This window comes from Pezoporus flaviventris, unplaced genomic scaffold (genome assembly GCF_033815535.1).
Source record: "Pezoporus flaviventris isolate CSIRO_AGI_PZ_B2104156 unplaced genomic scaffold, CSIRO_AGI_Pfla_v1 ptg000213l, whole genome shotgun sequence".
In the NCBI taxonomy this organism is placed as follows: domain Eukaryota; kingdom Metazoa; phylum Chordata; class Aves; order Psittaciformes; family Psittacidae; genus Pezoporus; species Pezoporus flaviventris.
In genome coordinates, this window is record NW_026892761.1 from 654,762 (window position 1) to 671,138 (window position 16,377).

A 16,377-nucleotide genomic window follows, 5' to 3' on the forward strand; every position below is an offset into this window, starting at 1 on the left:
ATACAAGAGTCAGTCTATAAAATACTGTTTATTTTATTGTCTTGAGGGCGGTGTTCCGGATGTGGCAAAATAATAAATACCCTGGTGGAAAAAACCTCTCTCACTGGGGCTTGGTGAGCTTTATTTATTAAAGAAATTTATAATCCAAATTAAATTTGATAAAAATATCTCCTCTGTAATGCATTTTTCTCGATTTAAAAGCTCCTGTAAAGGTGTCAGTGCTGGTTAGCTCCATTTTAAACACTGTCACTGTTTAAAAATTATTTTCCTCTAGGGAGCCTGGGAACAATTTTAAACCCAAACTGCACATATTTATGCTTTATATATACTGTGTAATTAGGAAACAAGAGAGGGAAAAATTCTTAACTATCTTTATGGATGATCTGAGCCTGAGCTCAGGCTGGTGGTGTCTGGCTGCGTACGTGTTATCTGTGCCTGAATTTTGCCTGACTTTGTACAGATGATGATCTGCATCTGAGGAGGTTGGGTTTGGGAGAAAAATCTCATTTGAAGCAATTTCCCTTTTCCTGGGGCACTGAACAGCTCTAAACAGAAATATTTTTAGTTGATGGCAGGAATGGTTTAGAATTTTCTCAGGTCTGTGGGGTCCAAATACCTGCGAGTGTCCCAGGTCCCAGCCCTGGAGGGAGCCAGCCCATGGCTGTGGTGAGCAGTCTGGCCTGGGCACGGCTGCACTGCGGGGCTGTGGAATGGTGTTGGGGGTTGTAGAGTCCCCTCAGTGCTGTGTGGAGTAGGTGAAGGTGGAGAAATAGCCACAGGTATTACTGCAGCAATGTCTCATTCCACCCGATGCTCGGTGTTGGTTTCTGTGACTGTCTGCCTCTGGCAATCCTCCTGGTGAAGGGAGGTGATTTCCCCCCCCCCCAGGTTGTGACCCAGGGGTGTCAAGCCAAAGGCTGAGCACCATGCATGGTGCAGCACACTGTGGCTGAAGCCGCTCCTTATGGCTTATCTGTGTGGTCAATAGGACACGGTTGTGTAACAGAGCTACCTGTAGTGAGCACCGGTAGGAAGGTAGAGGCCAAACTGTGGAGATGTGCTCTTGGCCACTGTGAGCCTGGGGGCTGCACCAGACACGTGAAATGGTGACATCTGCCCTGTTCAGGTGTCCTGATGGGGACCCTGCGGGGACCCGGTGGCCTTGCTGAGCTGAGCTGGAGGAGCAGAGATCAAGTGTCTGGCGTGTGACCGCAGGGAGTGAGCAGGAGCTGGACTCTGGGTGGTTCCTGGTGTACATACAGGGTAAGGTTTGAAATGATGGTTCTGTTGTGACCTCTGAATGTGGGGGATGCTGTATGTCTGTGCCAAAAACTGCTGCTGCAGAGCTGGGGAATCAGCTTGTCTCCATATCCACAGGGCTGCAGCAGCTCTTGGAGCTGGAACCTGAAACTCTCAAACAGTCTCAGTGGGCTAAAGATGGAGAAAACCAAATTCCCTCTGAAATGGCATCTGTAATGCAGCAGTTGTGACCTGCTCCATGAGCTGGAGGTTCCCCTGTGCTTCCTCAGGATGGTAATTTCCAGCCTAGTTTTGCCCACTTGGAGAGCCTAATGAGGTACAAAAGGCTGTTTGTCCAATTCATCTTCATTTAAATGCCTTCTCTTGGCTTAGATGTCAGGTTTACTTAGGAATGCTTAATTTGATACTGAGAATTAGTTCAGCCAATTTCCAAATGAGAATTCCTATCGCTGTGATGTCCCTTCTCCCTCTCACAACAAGGTGATACTCAGCTGTACACCTGTGTAAAAAGCAACAGCAGAAACCCCATTTCTTAGTAAATGTGCTCCTGCTCCTGTGTAGAAGATGCTGACAGGCAGCAAAGCCCCTGGAATGAACCTGCTGCAGACCCAGCTCCCCGGGCATAGACCGGACCAGTGAGAAGGCAGGCACAGAAAGCGGCCTGATGAAGAGTTATCTCTGAACTGGCCTCTCTGGCAGCCGCAGGGGAACGTCATTCAGTGCTCTTCTGAAGTGGATACCTGGGGAAAGCATCAGCCTGTTTAAACAGGGCTTTATTATGCCTATTTGTTATTTTACCGTCAAGCCTCCAGAACGCGACAGGAATCTGATGGGAGTGAGCCATGATGCTGAGGGCAGAGTTAGATTTATCTCAATTAGTGCTCCCTGCTACAGGAACACCACAAAAAGAAACTTTCCCAGTCAACAGAAAGAATTCTGTTCTATATTCAGCATGATGGTGGGGTCCAGGTCACAGGGGCGTTGTGCATGGAGCTCTTCTGGCCTTTCCAGGTCGTGCTTTACCCATCAGTAATGTCAGTGTTTTACTGTTGTCAGTGTTTTAAGATTTATCTTGGCAAAATACTGTGATACTTGAGAGGGTTACTCTGTTAGAATGCAGTTATTAATGCATGTGGAAACAGGTAAGCTTGTTAGATGCTGCACCACTGCAGTAGCGTGACCCTGGTTCCACTAACACAAGTGAAGAGCAGTCAGTCTGCTGCAGCTTTACAAGGCTGCACTGCAAACCCTCTGTCGGAGCCTCACATGCATCCCAAACCAGCCTGGAGGAGGGTCCTGGTTTCAGCTCTGACAGTTATTTTTCTCCTTCCTCGTGGCTGGTGCAGTACTGTGTGTTGGCTTCAGTCTGAGAGCAATGCTGGTAGCACACCGATGGTTTAGTGAGTGAATGGCTGTGTGGTGCTGAGTTACTGGCTGGGATTGTACCATGACAAGGAGAAACTCCTGAAGTCACCTCTTGGTATTCCTCTCCTGCTGTGGATTTGGGCTGGGAGGGATGCAGGCCGTGTCCTGGGAGGTTTGGCAGCGTGGCCTTGGTGCAAGCATCCTCCTTCCTGGCTCTGGTCTTTGTGATGTGCCGGGGCTCCATCCATATTTCCCAGCAGAGGCATGAACTACAGAGGTTTGTGCTTAGGAAGTGGAGAAGTTTCTATGAGAGCTGTTTTCTCTGTTTCCCCTCATATTTTCCTGCTTTGAATTTATCTGGAGACTTCTTTAAAAGACAGAAGGCTCTGAAGTGAATTCTGCTGGGTTCACCAGAATATCACCAGGATGCCCAGGAGCATGCTGGCCTCCTCTACACCAGTGCTGCAGGGGAGTGGGCTGGGAGGCAGGTGTCTGATGGAATGAAATGTAAAAAATAAAGGGGGGGGGGGAGTATAATAAAGGCAGAGGAGGGTAATGTTGTGGCTTGATGTGACAGGACCTCCTGCTGCTGCAGCTGCCAGTGCCAGCCACGGAACAGATTAATCTGTATTCCAGCCTGCCTCCGCCGAAGTCAAGATTGATCTAATTAGGGTGGTTCAACCGCGGCTGCATCCTGAAGCCTCTGTGCCCGTCTGGAGAGGGAAGAGCTCCAGGGAGCGGGGTGAGCCTGTCCCGGGCAGGATGGGGCGGCCGGGCTGCGGCTGGCGCAGGGGAGCAGGAGCCGCCCTGTGTGCGGGTGAGAGGCGCCTCTGACCTCGCAGCGCCGCGCAGTCGGGAGGCGGTGGTGTTCCCGTGGCGGTGGTTCCGGGGCAGCCTCCGTGCCGCTGGCTTTCAGCGCGCTCGGATCCGCTCCTTCTGGGAAGCGGGGCTGGCGGCAGCGCCTGCCTCTGCCCTTGGCACTTCCTGCGCAGGGCTGTGGATGCTGAGGGATGCAGGCAGGATCATGAGGGGCTCCCGCAGCGTTCAGGGCGGGCAGGGACCCCGAGGCAGCGCCCCAGCTTGTGGCCTGTCTGCCAGTGGAGATCAGGGCCGGGCAGCCCCACGGTTTGCTTTCAGGTGTAAGGAACAGCACCAGCTGCTAACCCTGCTCCGAAGAGGACCCGACCCTGAGCAAGTGCTGTGGTGATGGACTTGTGGTGGTTGGGGTTTGCTTGGCAGGAGCTGCAGTAGAGCATAATTGGGATTTGGGGGGGCAGGATGGGGCACACTGGTGCATTTCTTTCAGGAAGCTGATAAAAAGGTTTATATCGTTTAGAAATATTTCTGCAAAATAGCGTTGAGCATCCTGAGGAGGCAGCTGAACCTCTCCCGGGGTTCTGGAGTGATGTGTTGAAAGAACAACCTCCTTCTTAAAAAGCCCATGTCAGCTGCTCCAGGCTTCTCGGTAGTTGTAAAGGTTTTACTGAAAACATGGATAAATACCTGCATGTGCGCACCAAAGCAAGAATGGTGGCAAAGCAAAAATGCATTTCCTGGTGAAATATAGTGTAGAAATATTCCAATGAATATTGAAAAAAGGCACTGAATATACATCATTGGTGAGAACATGACTGCTAAAGTACTGTGTCAACACTTCTAAACGCTTCCAAAAACAGAAGGTTGGGGGGAATAGTGTGAGATGCAGAGCGCTGGCTGCCTCCTAAAGCAGCAGCTGCTGCTGGAGTAGATTTAAAATAAGAAGTCTTCATTTTGCTGTATATTTACCTGAAGCAAACAGGATCTTACAGGGACGTTGGAGGCTTTTACAGTGTTTTTCATGTAGAGCCTGTGTCTGGTGGTGGTTCCGTGGTGTGGTCACTCCTGTGCCACAGGCAGATCTGGAGCCATCACCCTTCATCCCTGTTCGCTGCCCAGTCAGGAGCAGCCGTGGCTCTCAGACCCATAAACCTGTTCTCCACCCACTCCTCCCCATCTCTTTGGTGCATGAAAAATCACTACCACCTCAGGCAGAAATCTGTTTCTGGAAGGAAGCCCCATTTGTTAGTGGCTAATGGAACAGGGGTGCCTGCGTGCTCCGTGCCACAGCGCAGATAATGCATACAGAGGAGAGGGGACAGGGACAAGGACAGGGCCAGGCAGCCTGTGCAGCTTCATCTGCCTGTGGAGGCTCCCTGCAGATGTGTCTGTGCCACTTGTCCTCTGTACGTGGTGCCATTGATCATGGCTGCCCCTGGCTCCAGGCAGCACCATGGAAATGTGTGTTAGCGTGGCTTGGCAGCGGGAAGATGATCATCCCTTTCCTCTGCATGCTGTGTTTTCCTCTCTGAACGGACCCAGTCTCAAGGCCCTTTCCTCCCCACCACCGTGGGTGAGGAGATGTTTATGGTCGTTATTTTTCATGAGTCTTAACCAGCAAGATTCCATGAGGACATCTTGGAGAAGCTGCAGTTGTGAATCTGTTGAGGTATCTACAGCATAAGGTCTAAAACCCTGCAGCCTGTGGAGCTGAGTGGGGCAGAACCTGGGCTTTATGGGAGCTGCTTTTTCCAGGTCACTGAGGATGAGCAGGGCTGTGATCAGTGCGTGGCAGGAGTAAGTGCACAGAACCAGAGGAGACATCCCTGCCTGGGCTGTGCAGGCTGAGGAGCTGCCTGGCCTCCTGACAGACTTCCTGCTCCTCGTGTTCCTGCTCTGCCTCCTCGTGCCAGTGATGGGACGAGACCAGGGTTCTGCTTATCATCAGCTACACACAGGAGTGCAAGGAGTAAATTTGATGCCATGTTACAGAGTAAATGAGCCCCCGTTCCTGATCTCAGCATGCAATTTTCATTTTGTATCTCCAGAGCATGTCTGCTCCATCCTGGCCTCCCTTCTGCGAAACCTGAGAGGGCAGCAGAGGACACGGTTACTGAATAAATTCACAGAGAATGACAGTGAGAAGGTGAGTGCTCGGTGTGTGCCTGCAGGCTGGGGCTGCCGGATTGGGAGGATACTCAGTACCAGCAGATTGCCTCTTTGCACTCAGTGAGCTACTGAAAAGCCTCGTGGTACCTGCTGCAGGGACTTACGTGCTCATTTATGGTGTTATCCAGAAGCTGGAAGACTGGAAGTGCCTTTAGCACTTGGCCTCCCACATCCCAGGGGCTTTTGTTTCCTCTTGCACACAGCAGTAGTGATGCTCAGTCCCAGGCTGTGTCTCTGCTGCAGGCTGATGGTGTAACACATTCCGTGGTTTCACATCGCACCAGCTCTGAAACCAGGGCAGTGGGGAAGGTGCTGGTGTTTGTAGTGAAGCTCTTTTGCAGGGAGTCAAGGGATTGCAGTAGTACACGTGTAGCATTCCTCATTCTTCTCCTAGAATGTGTCCCTTCAGTGGTGTTTACTCTGGGAAATTTGTTCCAAAATACTTTCATGGTAGTGGATAGATCAAAGAGCTGTGAGACAGAAACAGCAGCTTTTGCAAACCAGTAATCCCAAGGGGTTTGTAAGTTCCACCACTGGGGAAATACTGGTTTCTTAGTACTCCTCACTTAGCGTGTTTTAAGGTTCTTCTTCATAACCTGTTCTGCCGCTTGCAGACTGCTTCCAGTTCCACTTCAGAGGAGAGCAGCAAAGCTGTAACATACCTGGTATATCCTATGTAAGCCTGACCAAAGAAACTGGGAGAGCCACAGCACAGGGGAGCGAGCTGGGGCCCTGTGTCTTTGCTGCCTTTTAGCTGGGGCTGATGAATGCATACTGTGATAGGGGATTGGGTTGAGCTGCCTGCAGACTCTGTGTTCATCCGACCACATCCTTCCAGAACGTGTTCCTTCCTGTGAGTGACAGTCACCTGTTCCTCTGTGGAGACTGCAGCTGGAAGGAAAACAGAATGGCATGAAGGATTAAGGATGATTGCATTGTTCTTTCTTGCTTAGGTCTCTCTCTTCTGCCCTTGCAGGTTGATAGGCTGATGGAACTGTATTTTAAGTACCTGGATGCAATGCAGGCAGCTGATAAGAAGATTGATGGAGAGAAACATGTATGTATTGCTTAAGTTTTGCTAGCTCATGTCTAATGCCTCTGCACAGAACTTGTGGCTCAGCTGGGGTCACTTCCAAGCTGTGCCCTCATACCTGTGCTGTTAGCTCCTTATTCTTGTTGCCCTCCTCTCCAGCTTCCAGTTAACCTCACGTAAAAGAGGCTGAGAACTTCTCTACAGCAAATACTCTTGGCCTTTTACAGTGAGTTTTACCAGGAGGGCCTAAGCGTGCTGCAGTTTGCTTTCATTTTTACTTGGCTGTGATCTTCCTTGGTCTGGCAGATGGAGAGTAAGTGAAATGCAGAGAGACAATTACATGCTCATGTGCGAGGCCTCCTACCCTGGTCTAGAGTTCCGATCAGCTGCGAGGAAGCATCTGTTTTGATTAGTTAGAGGAGGCTGGAGACAGAGGCTGGGGAGCTCCCTGTGCTCCCCACACACCAGCAGTGAGCCATTTGAATGACACGAGCCTTGGTCCCACACAGCACTTTCTTGGAACCGAAGCTGAACAGACTTGTTGAGAGTGAGCGAGCTGCTGGAGTCAGGAAGCAGCTTGCAGAGCTGTTAGCGAGCTTGGCCACCTTCCCACAAGATTATCTGTATCAGCACTGAAGAGGGTGTGAGATTGATTAGCACTGACAGAGAGTAACGGCTGCAGCACATCGCAGTGCGCTTGGTGTGCCACTGGCTGCAGCCCTGAGAGGCTCTGACACGCAGCTTGGTGCCCATGGCCAGGCCCCGGCACCGGCACCAGGAGCACTGCGAGGGCATCGGAGCAACACTGCTGCTGCTCAGAGAGGCAGGGGTGAGTGATGGGTGGAGGTGAGCCTGCTGCTAGCATTCGGGCTCCATACACACAGCTGCAGCTTCACACATGAACAGTGGCCTGAAGGAAAGTGGCATTTACCCTTCCCTGCTATCCCTCCGTGCTCTGTTCATCTCTTCAGAATGAGTTGTTCTTTCCATTTCAGTGTTGGTGTGTGGGTTCTAAACTCAAAAACTGGAATGGGTTTTCTTGGCCAAAGTCCTGTGGTGTAATGGCAGCTACAGTACAGTACAGGAGCCCCTCAATGCGACAGGCTGAGCCAGTGCATGTGCCCTGTATCCAGAAAGACCCTGGAGCACTCTGCAACTGTTAACTCCTGTAGCAAACAGCCAGCACAAAGCAGGGGTGAAGAAAATTTGAGTGTGAAGAAGCTTGTGTAGAAGCTCTTCAGTTAATAATATGAACCCATTCATGTCTACTGATGCGCAGGAGAAGAGAAACTAAAGAACCTTTGGTTTTCCTCCTGTATCCAAGAAGACCACTGTGTTTTGGCCCCACTGCTGGGCTCTGTGGGCTGGAATGGCTGGAGTTCTTCACCTCTCTTAGAGCTAAGAATAGGATTTTGCAGAAACATATCTGCAATGTATTAGGCACAACGGGTATGACAGACAGTGCTGAGGTTTGTTTCTGGCTTGGAAAACTCTTGGAATTGCCATTTGCTTTGTTTTGTAGTGCACTCAGATGGACAGTGGGACGTGGTCTCCCGAGATCTGAAGTGGCTTGAGCATTTTCCCCATGCAGAAGTAGTCAAAAGCCATCATTCTGTCCTTTGAATCACAGCATTGCCTGGCTGTGACAGGATTTATGGAGCACTTTAATGTTTCTTGTTGTGGCACATGAATCATTGAAGTGGATGGGATGAACACTGGGTCCTTTAGAAACTGCTGTGGCGTCTGGGGGATTTTGACCTTCTACTTGCAGTAGAGGACACAGGACCTCCAAATTCCAGTCATCCTTCTCTCTGCCCCTAGGAAAATGATACCTTATGAGATTTTACAGGTTCAGCTGCGCTGACAAGAATGAGATCCCAGTCTGAGGGCAGAGTATCCTGGTGTAAGTCTGGCATTACAGGAAGTGAAAGCTGATTACACAAGGCAGGACCGAGTGTATCACAGCTGCTGTTCCACCTCTGGTCGTGCAGCTGGTATAAGAAGCTCCTGCAGTTCTCCTCCTTCTGTCTTTGTGTGGCTTATTTCAGTGCTGCGGATTATAGCCCAGCTCTTCAGCCTGCAGTGGAGGTGTGAGGACAGCTGGGGGTGGAAGGGGAAGAATCACTAAAGCCAGGGTTTCTGAGGAGGAACCCATGATGAAACTGCATCCTTGATATGGCCAGTGGAATGGGATGGGGGCCCTTCTCAGTGGTACCCACTTGTTTGCTGCTGTGGAATCTATTCTCCAGTGATCAGAGGTGATAATTACCCATTACCCGTGTGAAACCCGGGAGCAAAGTCCATGTGTGTGTTTGACACCCGGTGCCTGCCTTAGAGCTTTTCTTAGAGTTTTTAGTTAACAAAACCCGGGAGATACCTCCTCCACCTCTCAAATTCTTGAATTCTTTCCGTAGGAAGAGGTGGGAAATCCTGTGCTTTCAGCTCCCTCTAGAAGGAGGGATAATTGCAGGTGGCAGTAATAGCCTCAGTGATCTCTGGTGGTGGCAGGAAAAGGCAGGAGATGGTTTCATGGTTTTACAGTTCCACAGAAAATTATGCTCAGCAGGTTTATTCCATGAAATATTCTCACCAGACACTTTGTGCTGTAATGACTTACAAATTACATGCTAATTGTGCTACAGTTAAGTCATTCCACCCTTGAAAGGGGAGAGGTGGAACTCCTAGCAGGAGAGCAGTGTCCACACACTGGGATAGCAGAAACGGGAGTTTGTTTAAGAGGGTTTGGGTTGGTTTAGGAGGATGGAGCTGCCTGGAGCTGCGTCCAGGTGTGAAAGCACCTTCTGAGCACGGCTGCACCACTGCCCCTCCACGTAGTGCAGACCCAGAGTAGTGAGGGGAGAGAAGCTCCGCTTGGTGTAAGAGACAAGTTGGAATAGTTTTGTACTCGGTGCTTGCAGCCTTCTCCTCTCTGCTCACCTGTGTGGGCCTCACTGCCCAACCCACTGAGGTGTCCTTTGTTCTTGACCAGCACCCACCCTTGCTGTGGCTGCTGGGGAAGGTGAAGGATAAGGAAGGAGGAAGATGAGAATCTTTTGGGTCCCACTCCAATGACTCTGTGGAGCAAATGTGATCTCTTGTTACCTCATTGGCAGATCCATTCTGTGTTTAGGTTTTGAGTCTCTACTTCATACCCTGAGGCCTGTCAGTCCTGCCTCATTAGTGTGAGAGGCTCATTTTAGCTTCACAGAAGCCCATCTTATTGCTGTCTTCTCCCATCAGCAAGGGGCATCTCAGTACATATTGTTGGCAGATTAGAAATGGCATCTGAGCGCTCATTTGGAGGTTAGAGCCTTGACAGCTTTGCAAGGGAGACAAAGTGGAAAGGTGACTGGTACTGGGCTGGAGGCAGATGAGCGTTTACAGGGTGGATGTGGCTTTAAAAACAAGGCTGTGAAAAGGCACCTTAGAACCGTGCTTGTCTTCTAATTCATATCTGCCTCATTTACTGGTACAAAATAATCTCGCTTCTCCGTCGAGAGGGGCTGTTAGAGCTGTCGCCTTCCCGCTGTAATCAAGACAGCCGTTGCCTGGATCCAGCTCCAGTGATCGCCACGCTGGGATGGGAATACAGAACAGACACGGGCTTTGTTTCCTGCTCTGGAGGGTCAAATCCTGCCTGTGGAGGATTTTCTGTTCAGGAATTTGGCACTGCTGAGAGGAGTAGCCAACAAGCTTGTGTGCAGAGGGGAGGGTAAGCTGTAGTTCAGCAGTGCCAGCTTTGCCTTCTGCCTTGAGTGGGGTTTTTGATCCTTCAGACAATACTCCAGCCTCTGGCTGGCCAACCTCACTGTTGTTTAGCTTTAGAGACCAGATTTGATCAGACTCCTGTAATCTGACATGGATGTAGGGTGAGGAAGGTTGCTCCTTGCATAAAACTGGATTTTTGTTTTACTGGCAAAAGCTTGCTTGCAAGGTCGTGCCGGTGCCCATAGTTTTGAGAACCTGGAGTGAATTCCAGTTGTGCAGATGCTGGAATACACAGGATCCGGTGCTGAAGCATCATGGAGTAGAGCCAAAGCAATTGACCTTATGGCATTGGTAAGCAGGCATTGTTCGTTAAACTTCTCCTTTCACTGCAGGCTAGGTTTCTAGGAGGAAAGAAGTATTTTATTACCTGGGCTTTCCTCTCTGCCTCCCAGAGGCATCTGTATTTGCAAGTCGCTTCCCCAGCTCCCTGCACAGAGAGCATCCATCGCACTCTCTCCAGTGGGAAGTGCCCAGGGTTAGGTTTCCTTCTTGTGCCCGGAAGACTTTACCTTCGGCTGGATGTGAGGACTTGGCTTGACAGGACAGGGAAATCTGGCGGCCTGGATCCGCTCTGGTGCTGGTGACCTTGTGTGTGTTTGCAGGAGCAGCGCCGAGCGTGTGGGTACGGAGCTCTTGCGGGTGATGGCTCTAATGAGAAAATATTGCTCTGCTGGAGTGTGCCCACCTGCCAGATGCTGCATAATAAATCACACGGGCTGCAGGCAGGCAGCAGGGCTGACAAGCTTCTTCCTTTGTTTAAGAACAAAACCAAAACCCAAACCCCAAATGGAGAAGGTTGCCTGTGCTGGAAGCGATTCCTCCTGTTGGGTCCATGAGGATGGGTAGCAGGGTCAGCTGGTGACAGCCCTGGGCACCGGGAGGCTGCTCCTGCAGGCTTTGAAGGAGATCCTGTCTGAAGCAGACTGATGGAATGGCCTCGTGTGTTCTGTCTTTGGCCTCTGCTTGGGCAAGTCTCACCAGTGACCGCTGAACGAGCAGGGGAGGAGCGAGCCCTCAGTGTTCCTGGGGGAGCTAGTGCTTGAAGCTGGAAGAGTAGGGCTGGGCATGGTGAAGCTGTGCTTGTGCAGAGCTTTCCGACCTGTTTATTCCTTCAGCAGTCGATAATGAAGTTGGAAGCCTGATCGGTCTTTGAGTCGCCTGGAGTCACGTTCTACACTGCTTAACAGCACCCTCAGCTGGCCAGTGGAAGGGCAGGTGCCAGGGGCCTTGGAAGTGAGAGCCAGGCAGGTGTGTTCCACAGTCACAGCCTCTGATCCTCCACTGAGAAATGCAATTTGGTGCTTAAATTAAAATTTTAATTTTCAGCTGGACACACTTCAGCAGCAGCAGCAGAGGCAAAAGCTGGGTCACAACTGGTGAAGTGTCTGTGAATGGAAAGGAGTTATTAACAGTGCTGCTTTGGCAAGAAATGTCTGGAATGTGTTTGGGGAACAAAGCATTCCTTAAAACCACAACTGTCTCCAGCATTTTGCCACCCTGCTGGGAGGTGCCTGGGGAGGCAGAGAGCATCACACCTTTCCTTTGTGCTGCTTTACAGGACATGGTGCGTCGGGGAGAGATAATAGATGATGACATGGAAGATGAATTCTATCTCCGTCGCCTGGATGCTGGTCTCTTTGTTCTACAGCTCATCTGTTACATCATGGCAGAGATCTGTAATGCCAGTGTTCCCCAGGTAAAGCTATAGACAAGGTTGGCAGATCATCTATGTTTCCATCCATGATACAACAAGGCTCCACATCCTTGCAAATACGGCCTGTGAATAATCTTCTCTGTAATTCCTTTTTTGGGAGGGAACCTCCTTCTTTCACTTGTGCATGCAGTTTCATCAGGTTGTGGCAGTCAGGAGGGCATTAACGGGTAGAGGCTGATAATTGTCACAGGATTCATGCAACACCATTCGAGTAAGGCCAGTGCAAAATACTGCAGCTTTACGTGTGTGACTGCAGGGGGATTGTGACACTGTGACGAGCTTACGTGTGCCACACACCTTCCTGTGTGTGAGTACGTGCTCTGGGACTGTGGACTAGGAAAGGCTGAGTTGGGTGTTGTGGTGCTCGGGGTTTCTGCTTTTCCCTCAGGGTGGCACAGATGGGGTTGTGCATGGGGTTGTGTTGTACTGGAGGCTGATTGCTTCTCTTTCCTGTCCCCCGTCAGATTCGTCAGAGAGTCCATCAGATTCTGAACATGAGAGGCAGCTCCATTAAAATTGTTCGACACATCCTAAAGGGTGAGTTGAGATACTCTTGTGGATGTGTCTCATCCCTGCAGCACAGCTGGGTCACCACTGTGTGGGATGAGCCTTCACATGTAATTCTCCTGAGCATCTTCAGGCAGCAGCTGAGTAATGTGCTGAGGTATGGGCAGGGCTGGTAAGAGCTGGTAAGACCTTGGAGTTAGGCCACTTGCTGTTATCTGCTGTCATGGAGTGGCACATCACCTTGTGCTGCCATCAGCTGCACACTGGCTGGAACTCGCTGCTGACATTAACTCTAGAGTCAGTATTTAAGGGAAGGGTACATGCATGCTGAAGAGAAGAATAGTGGAGTCTCATCTTTCATTAACGTGGCCCTGCACTTCACCATCTGCACCATATTAGTGTCTGTGGTGTATTTGTCTTGTTCTTAGTGTCAGATTAATAGGGATTATAGCATTAAAGTATCCTCTGTAGCTTTAAAATGTAGCTGTTGTGATTTGCAATCCCAGTTTTAAAGTACTGCTTGTTATTTTTAATGCCTGTGTTGAGTTAGGGCAACGCTGGTTTGAGCTGTGGCTCTCGTCTGCAGCACACGCAGCCAACTGAACCAGGCAAGGAGAGGACAGGACTCGGGCTCTCCCTGGGGATCTGCTGCCCACAGGAGGTGCCTTCTTGTTTAGCAGAGGCTTGAGCCTGCTCCTGAGGGGCTGTGTTGGTTTTGGTGAAGAGTCTCTTTCCTTCCTGGAGAGGAGGGAAGGCCAGCAGTGTCTCTGGGGGTGCTGGGCTGTGGTGTTATAGTGCCTCCTTCTTAGGCAGTAACAGTGATGTTCTGTTGGGCCTCTTCTTGCCCCCCCTCAACACTGGCAGGTACAGGCAGCATTTCTCTTGAAGATCCTGTCGATTTTGTCCCTTCCCATATGCAAGAAAGAAGGGGATCAGAAGGATGGCTGGTATGACAAAATTAAGAGTGATTTTCTGACAGTGAGAGATTACCTGCAGCTATAGGCAGTCTCTTTGGCTCTTATCCTTTGCCGGCAAGTGCGAGTTAATGCCTGCTGATGAACAGGGGGACTGGATAGGGTGTCTTTTCTGATTTTGATCATGATACTTGACAATTCCTGCTTCCAAACTGTCCATTTCCAACTCAGAGCATGGCACACGTCTGCTTTCAGGTCCCCATGCTTGACCAGGGCCGTGGGTGCCCATGGGGTTTGTCTGCACACCTCGCTGCACCCACACACCTCACGCTCATTTCTCTGCCTTGTTGATTTACATGCTAAGCTGAATTGGAGGGCAGCTGCATTAAAATTTCATCTGGTGCCTCCTTTCACAGACAGTGACTTGCATTGTGAGGCTTTTTCAGGGGTTTCATTGTGTCTCACAGGCTGCAGGTTCTCCTGCAGGTTTGGTGCTCAGCAGTGACGTGTTCCCTGCCGAAGAGGCCATACGTGGCTTGTTAATAGTACTGGTGATGGACGCAGCACTTGGGGCTCTGCTGCAGCTCTCCCCAGCTCTGATGCTTGGCAGTTCTAGAGACTTTTGCCACCGCAGTAGTCAGTGACCTTAGAAACAGATTTATGGTGGGTCCTTGTGAAATAGTGCCGTGGCGCCCAGCAGATTCCTGAGCGCAGGGGCAGCGCTGAGCTCTCCTGCAGCCTGAGCTGGTGACACGGGAGTGCTTCAGGAGTTACACGCCAGTGTCCAGGTATGCTCGGTGTAAGGTTCAGCAGCTTTGACAGAAGTAACACCACAGACATGGACCTGCCCTCTGGAGGGCTCTGCTGGTGGGACGTGGTTGCCTGTTGCAGCCGTGGGTTTGGCTGTGGAGCTGGTGACGTGTGGGCTGGGGCAGTGGGGACACCCCAAGTCTGGCTGCTGGAACAGTACCCCTCTACCCCAAATGGCTGAGAGGAGGCTGACACCTTGACTGAGCTGTTCCAGGCCACCCCAGCTGCTCCCAGGGCAGATCAGGGCTGCTTTATTTTTACTCTCGGTTCAGCGTGTTGCTCCTGTTCAGTTTTTATTTTCTATTTTTGCATACTAATTAGCTGCTTGGTTTTTAGTTTGATTTTTATGGCCTACATATTCTCCATGTTTCTCTGGCAACCTGACAGCTGATGGATCCCTTGGGGTTGCTCAGAATTACTTACGATGCAAGCGAGGAAGCCAGACTGTTTTCCTGTGGTAGGGCTTTCAAGGGGGGGAGAGTGGGCAGGGGACAACTGAAGGCTCCTTAAATGCATTTCTGCAGCCTGACCATTCCTCCTGCAGCTCCATTGCCTGGGAAGATCAGGTGTAACTTGCAATGGGACAGTTAATTCATCCTGTGGAAGAGAATGACTGAGCAGTGTGTGCTTGGCTGGGGATGTTTTGGAGACTGGTCTGCATGACAGCAAGTGGTATCTGCGTTCCGTAGGGATCTGGATACAGCCCATGGTACGTGCTCCCCCTGGGGAGCTGCAGTCAGAGGTGCAGAGCTCCTTCTCCAGAAGCACCAAGACCTGGTGCCCAGTTAAACTTGTGGTTTCAGTGCAGGTAGTACGCATGACGGGGAGGCAGGAAGGTGAAATGCTTCCTGAGTGCTACAGCCCAAACCCGCTAGCACAGGTAATCCAAAAGCGAAGGTAGGAATGTCATGAGCACTGTGCTGAGTCTGCCCTGTGGTCCCTCAGTATGTGCAGCCTTTACAGCTTCCAATATCCATTACCAGCTTCAGTATTCCCCTATTGATTTTTACTATTCCGTAACCACTGTATTTTATCTAATGAAGCAGAAACCAATCTCAGGTCCTTTCCCTTTGTGCAGCCCCAGCACATGTCGGCTCTGGTTAACCGTGGGCAGGGGCAGCGTACGTTGGGTTGGGTTTCTGGTGTCTCACTGAAGAGGTGGAGTTTTAAATTAAAAAGTAAATGCAGACAGCCTTGGTGCGAGATTTCTTTGGGGTTTTAAGCCTGGTGCTGGGGTTTATCTGGTCTCAAATCAGCATCAGCAACTCCCGGAGGTACAAGTGCCCTGTGCTGGTGCCCCTGCGCCAGGACAGCGAGGGGGTCAGGTTCACCTGCAGCAAACCTCAGCTCTCCCCACCTCCTCTGGTTACAGGTGCTGTCGTGGCCTATAAATATTAACAGGATTTCTCCCAGAGGCCCTGGCAATGAGCTCCACTTCTTGTAGTGGAGAGGGAGAGTACCCGCAGGAGACTCGCGCATCAGCCAACTTCTCCCTGTCCTCGCTCTTTTCAGGGCTCTTATAATGAAGGCTTTGATGGAGCTCAGGAGCACGTAGCGGTGCTGAACGTATAAATATTAAAAGCAAACTTTCTACAGCAACTTACCATTCAGAGGCTGGATGTGAGCTCTGTTTGTTTAGGAAGAGGGGAAGAATGTGGGAAGCTGGAAGGCGCTGCCCGAGCAGGCGTCTGCTCTGGTTTGCTAAGATTTGCTCAGCTCCAAGCCTGCTTTTCAGTTTTCCTTTTTGAACCTCCTTTGAGCATGCAGGTTATGGTGGCAGAAGGAGGGAGCCGGTACGGGAATGAGCTGCTGACTTCAAACAACGAGTGCCAGGAAGGAGAGCTGGGGAGGAAGCCTTTGGTTCTGTGGTGTTTGGCTGTTTGTATGGATGAGCAGGACTGTGATCAGGGTCTGGTGTCCTCTGCTGAGTGCAAGGAGTTTGTTTCGTAGTTAGATCTGGGCTGGTGCTTTCTTCCCTGTGGGGTAGGAGCACTTGTCTACAAGATTGGTTTGTACTTGAG

The 16,377-nt window shown here is 50.7% G+C and overlaps 1 protein-coding gene across 1 annotated transcript in view; it reads left to right on the plus strand.

Annotated features, from left to right (window-relative positions):
- The window catches only part of CTNNBL1 (catenin beta like 1), a 42,664-nt gene that overhangs the window by 25,603 nt on the left and 684 nt on the right, over positions 1 to 16,377 (plus strand). Inside the window, exons 12-15 of the mRNA XM_061441927.1 lie at positions 5,490 to 5,587; positions 6,587 to 6,667; positions 11,970 to 12,107; positions 12,590 to 12,662. Coding sequence (XP_061297911.1) covers positions 5,490 to 5,587; positions 6,587 to 6,667; positions 11,970 to 12,107; positions 12,590 to 12,662 — 390 coding nt within the window. The remainder of the gene's footprint in view (positions 1 to 5,489; positions 5,588 to 6,586; positions 6,668 to 11,969; positions 12,108 to 12,589; positions 12,663 to 16,377) is intronic.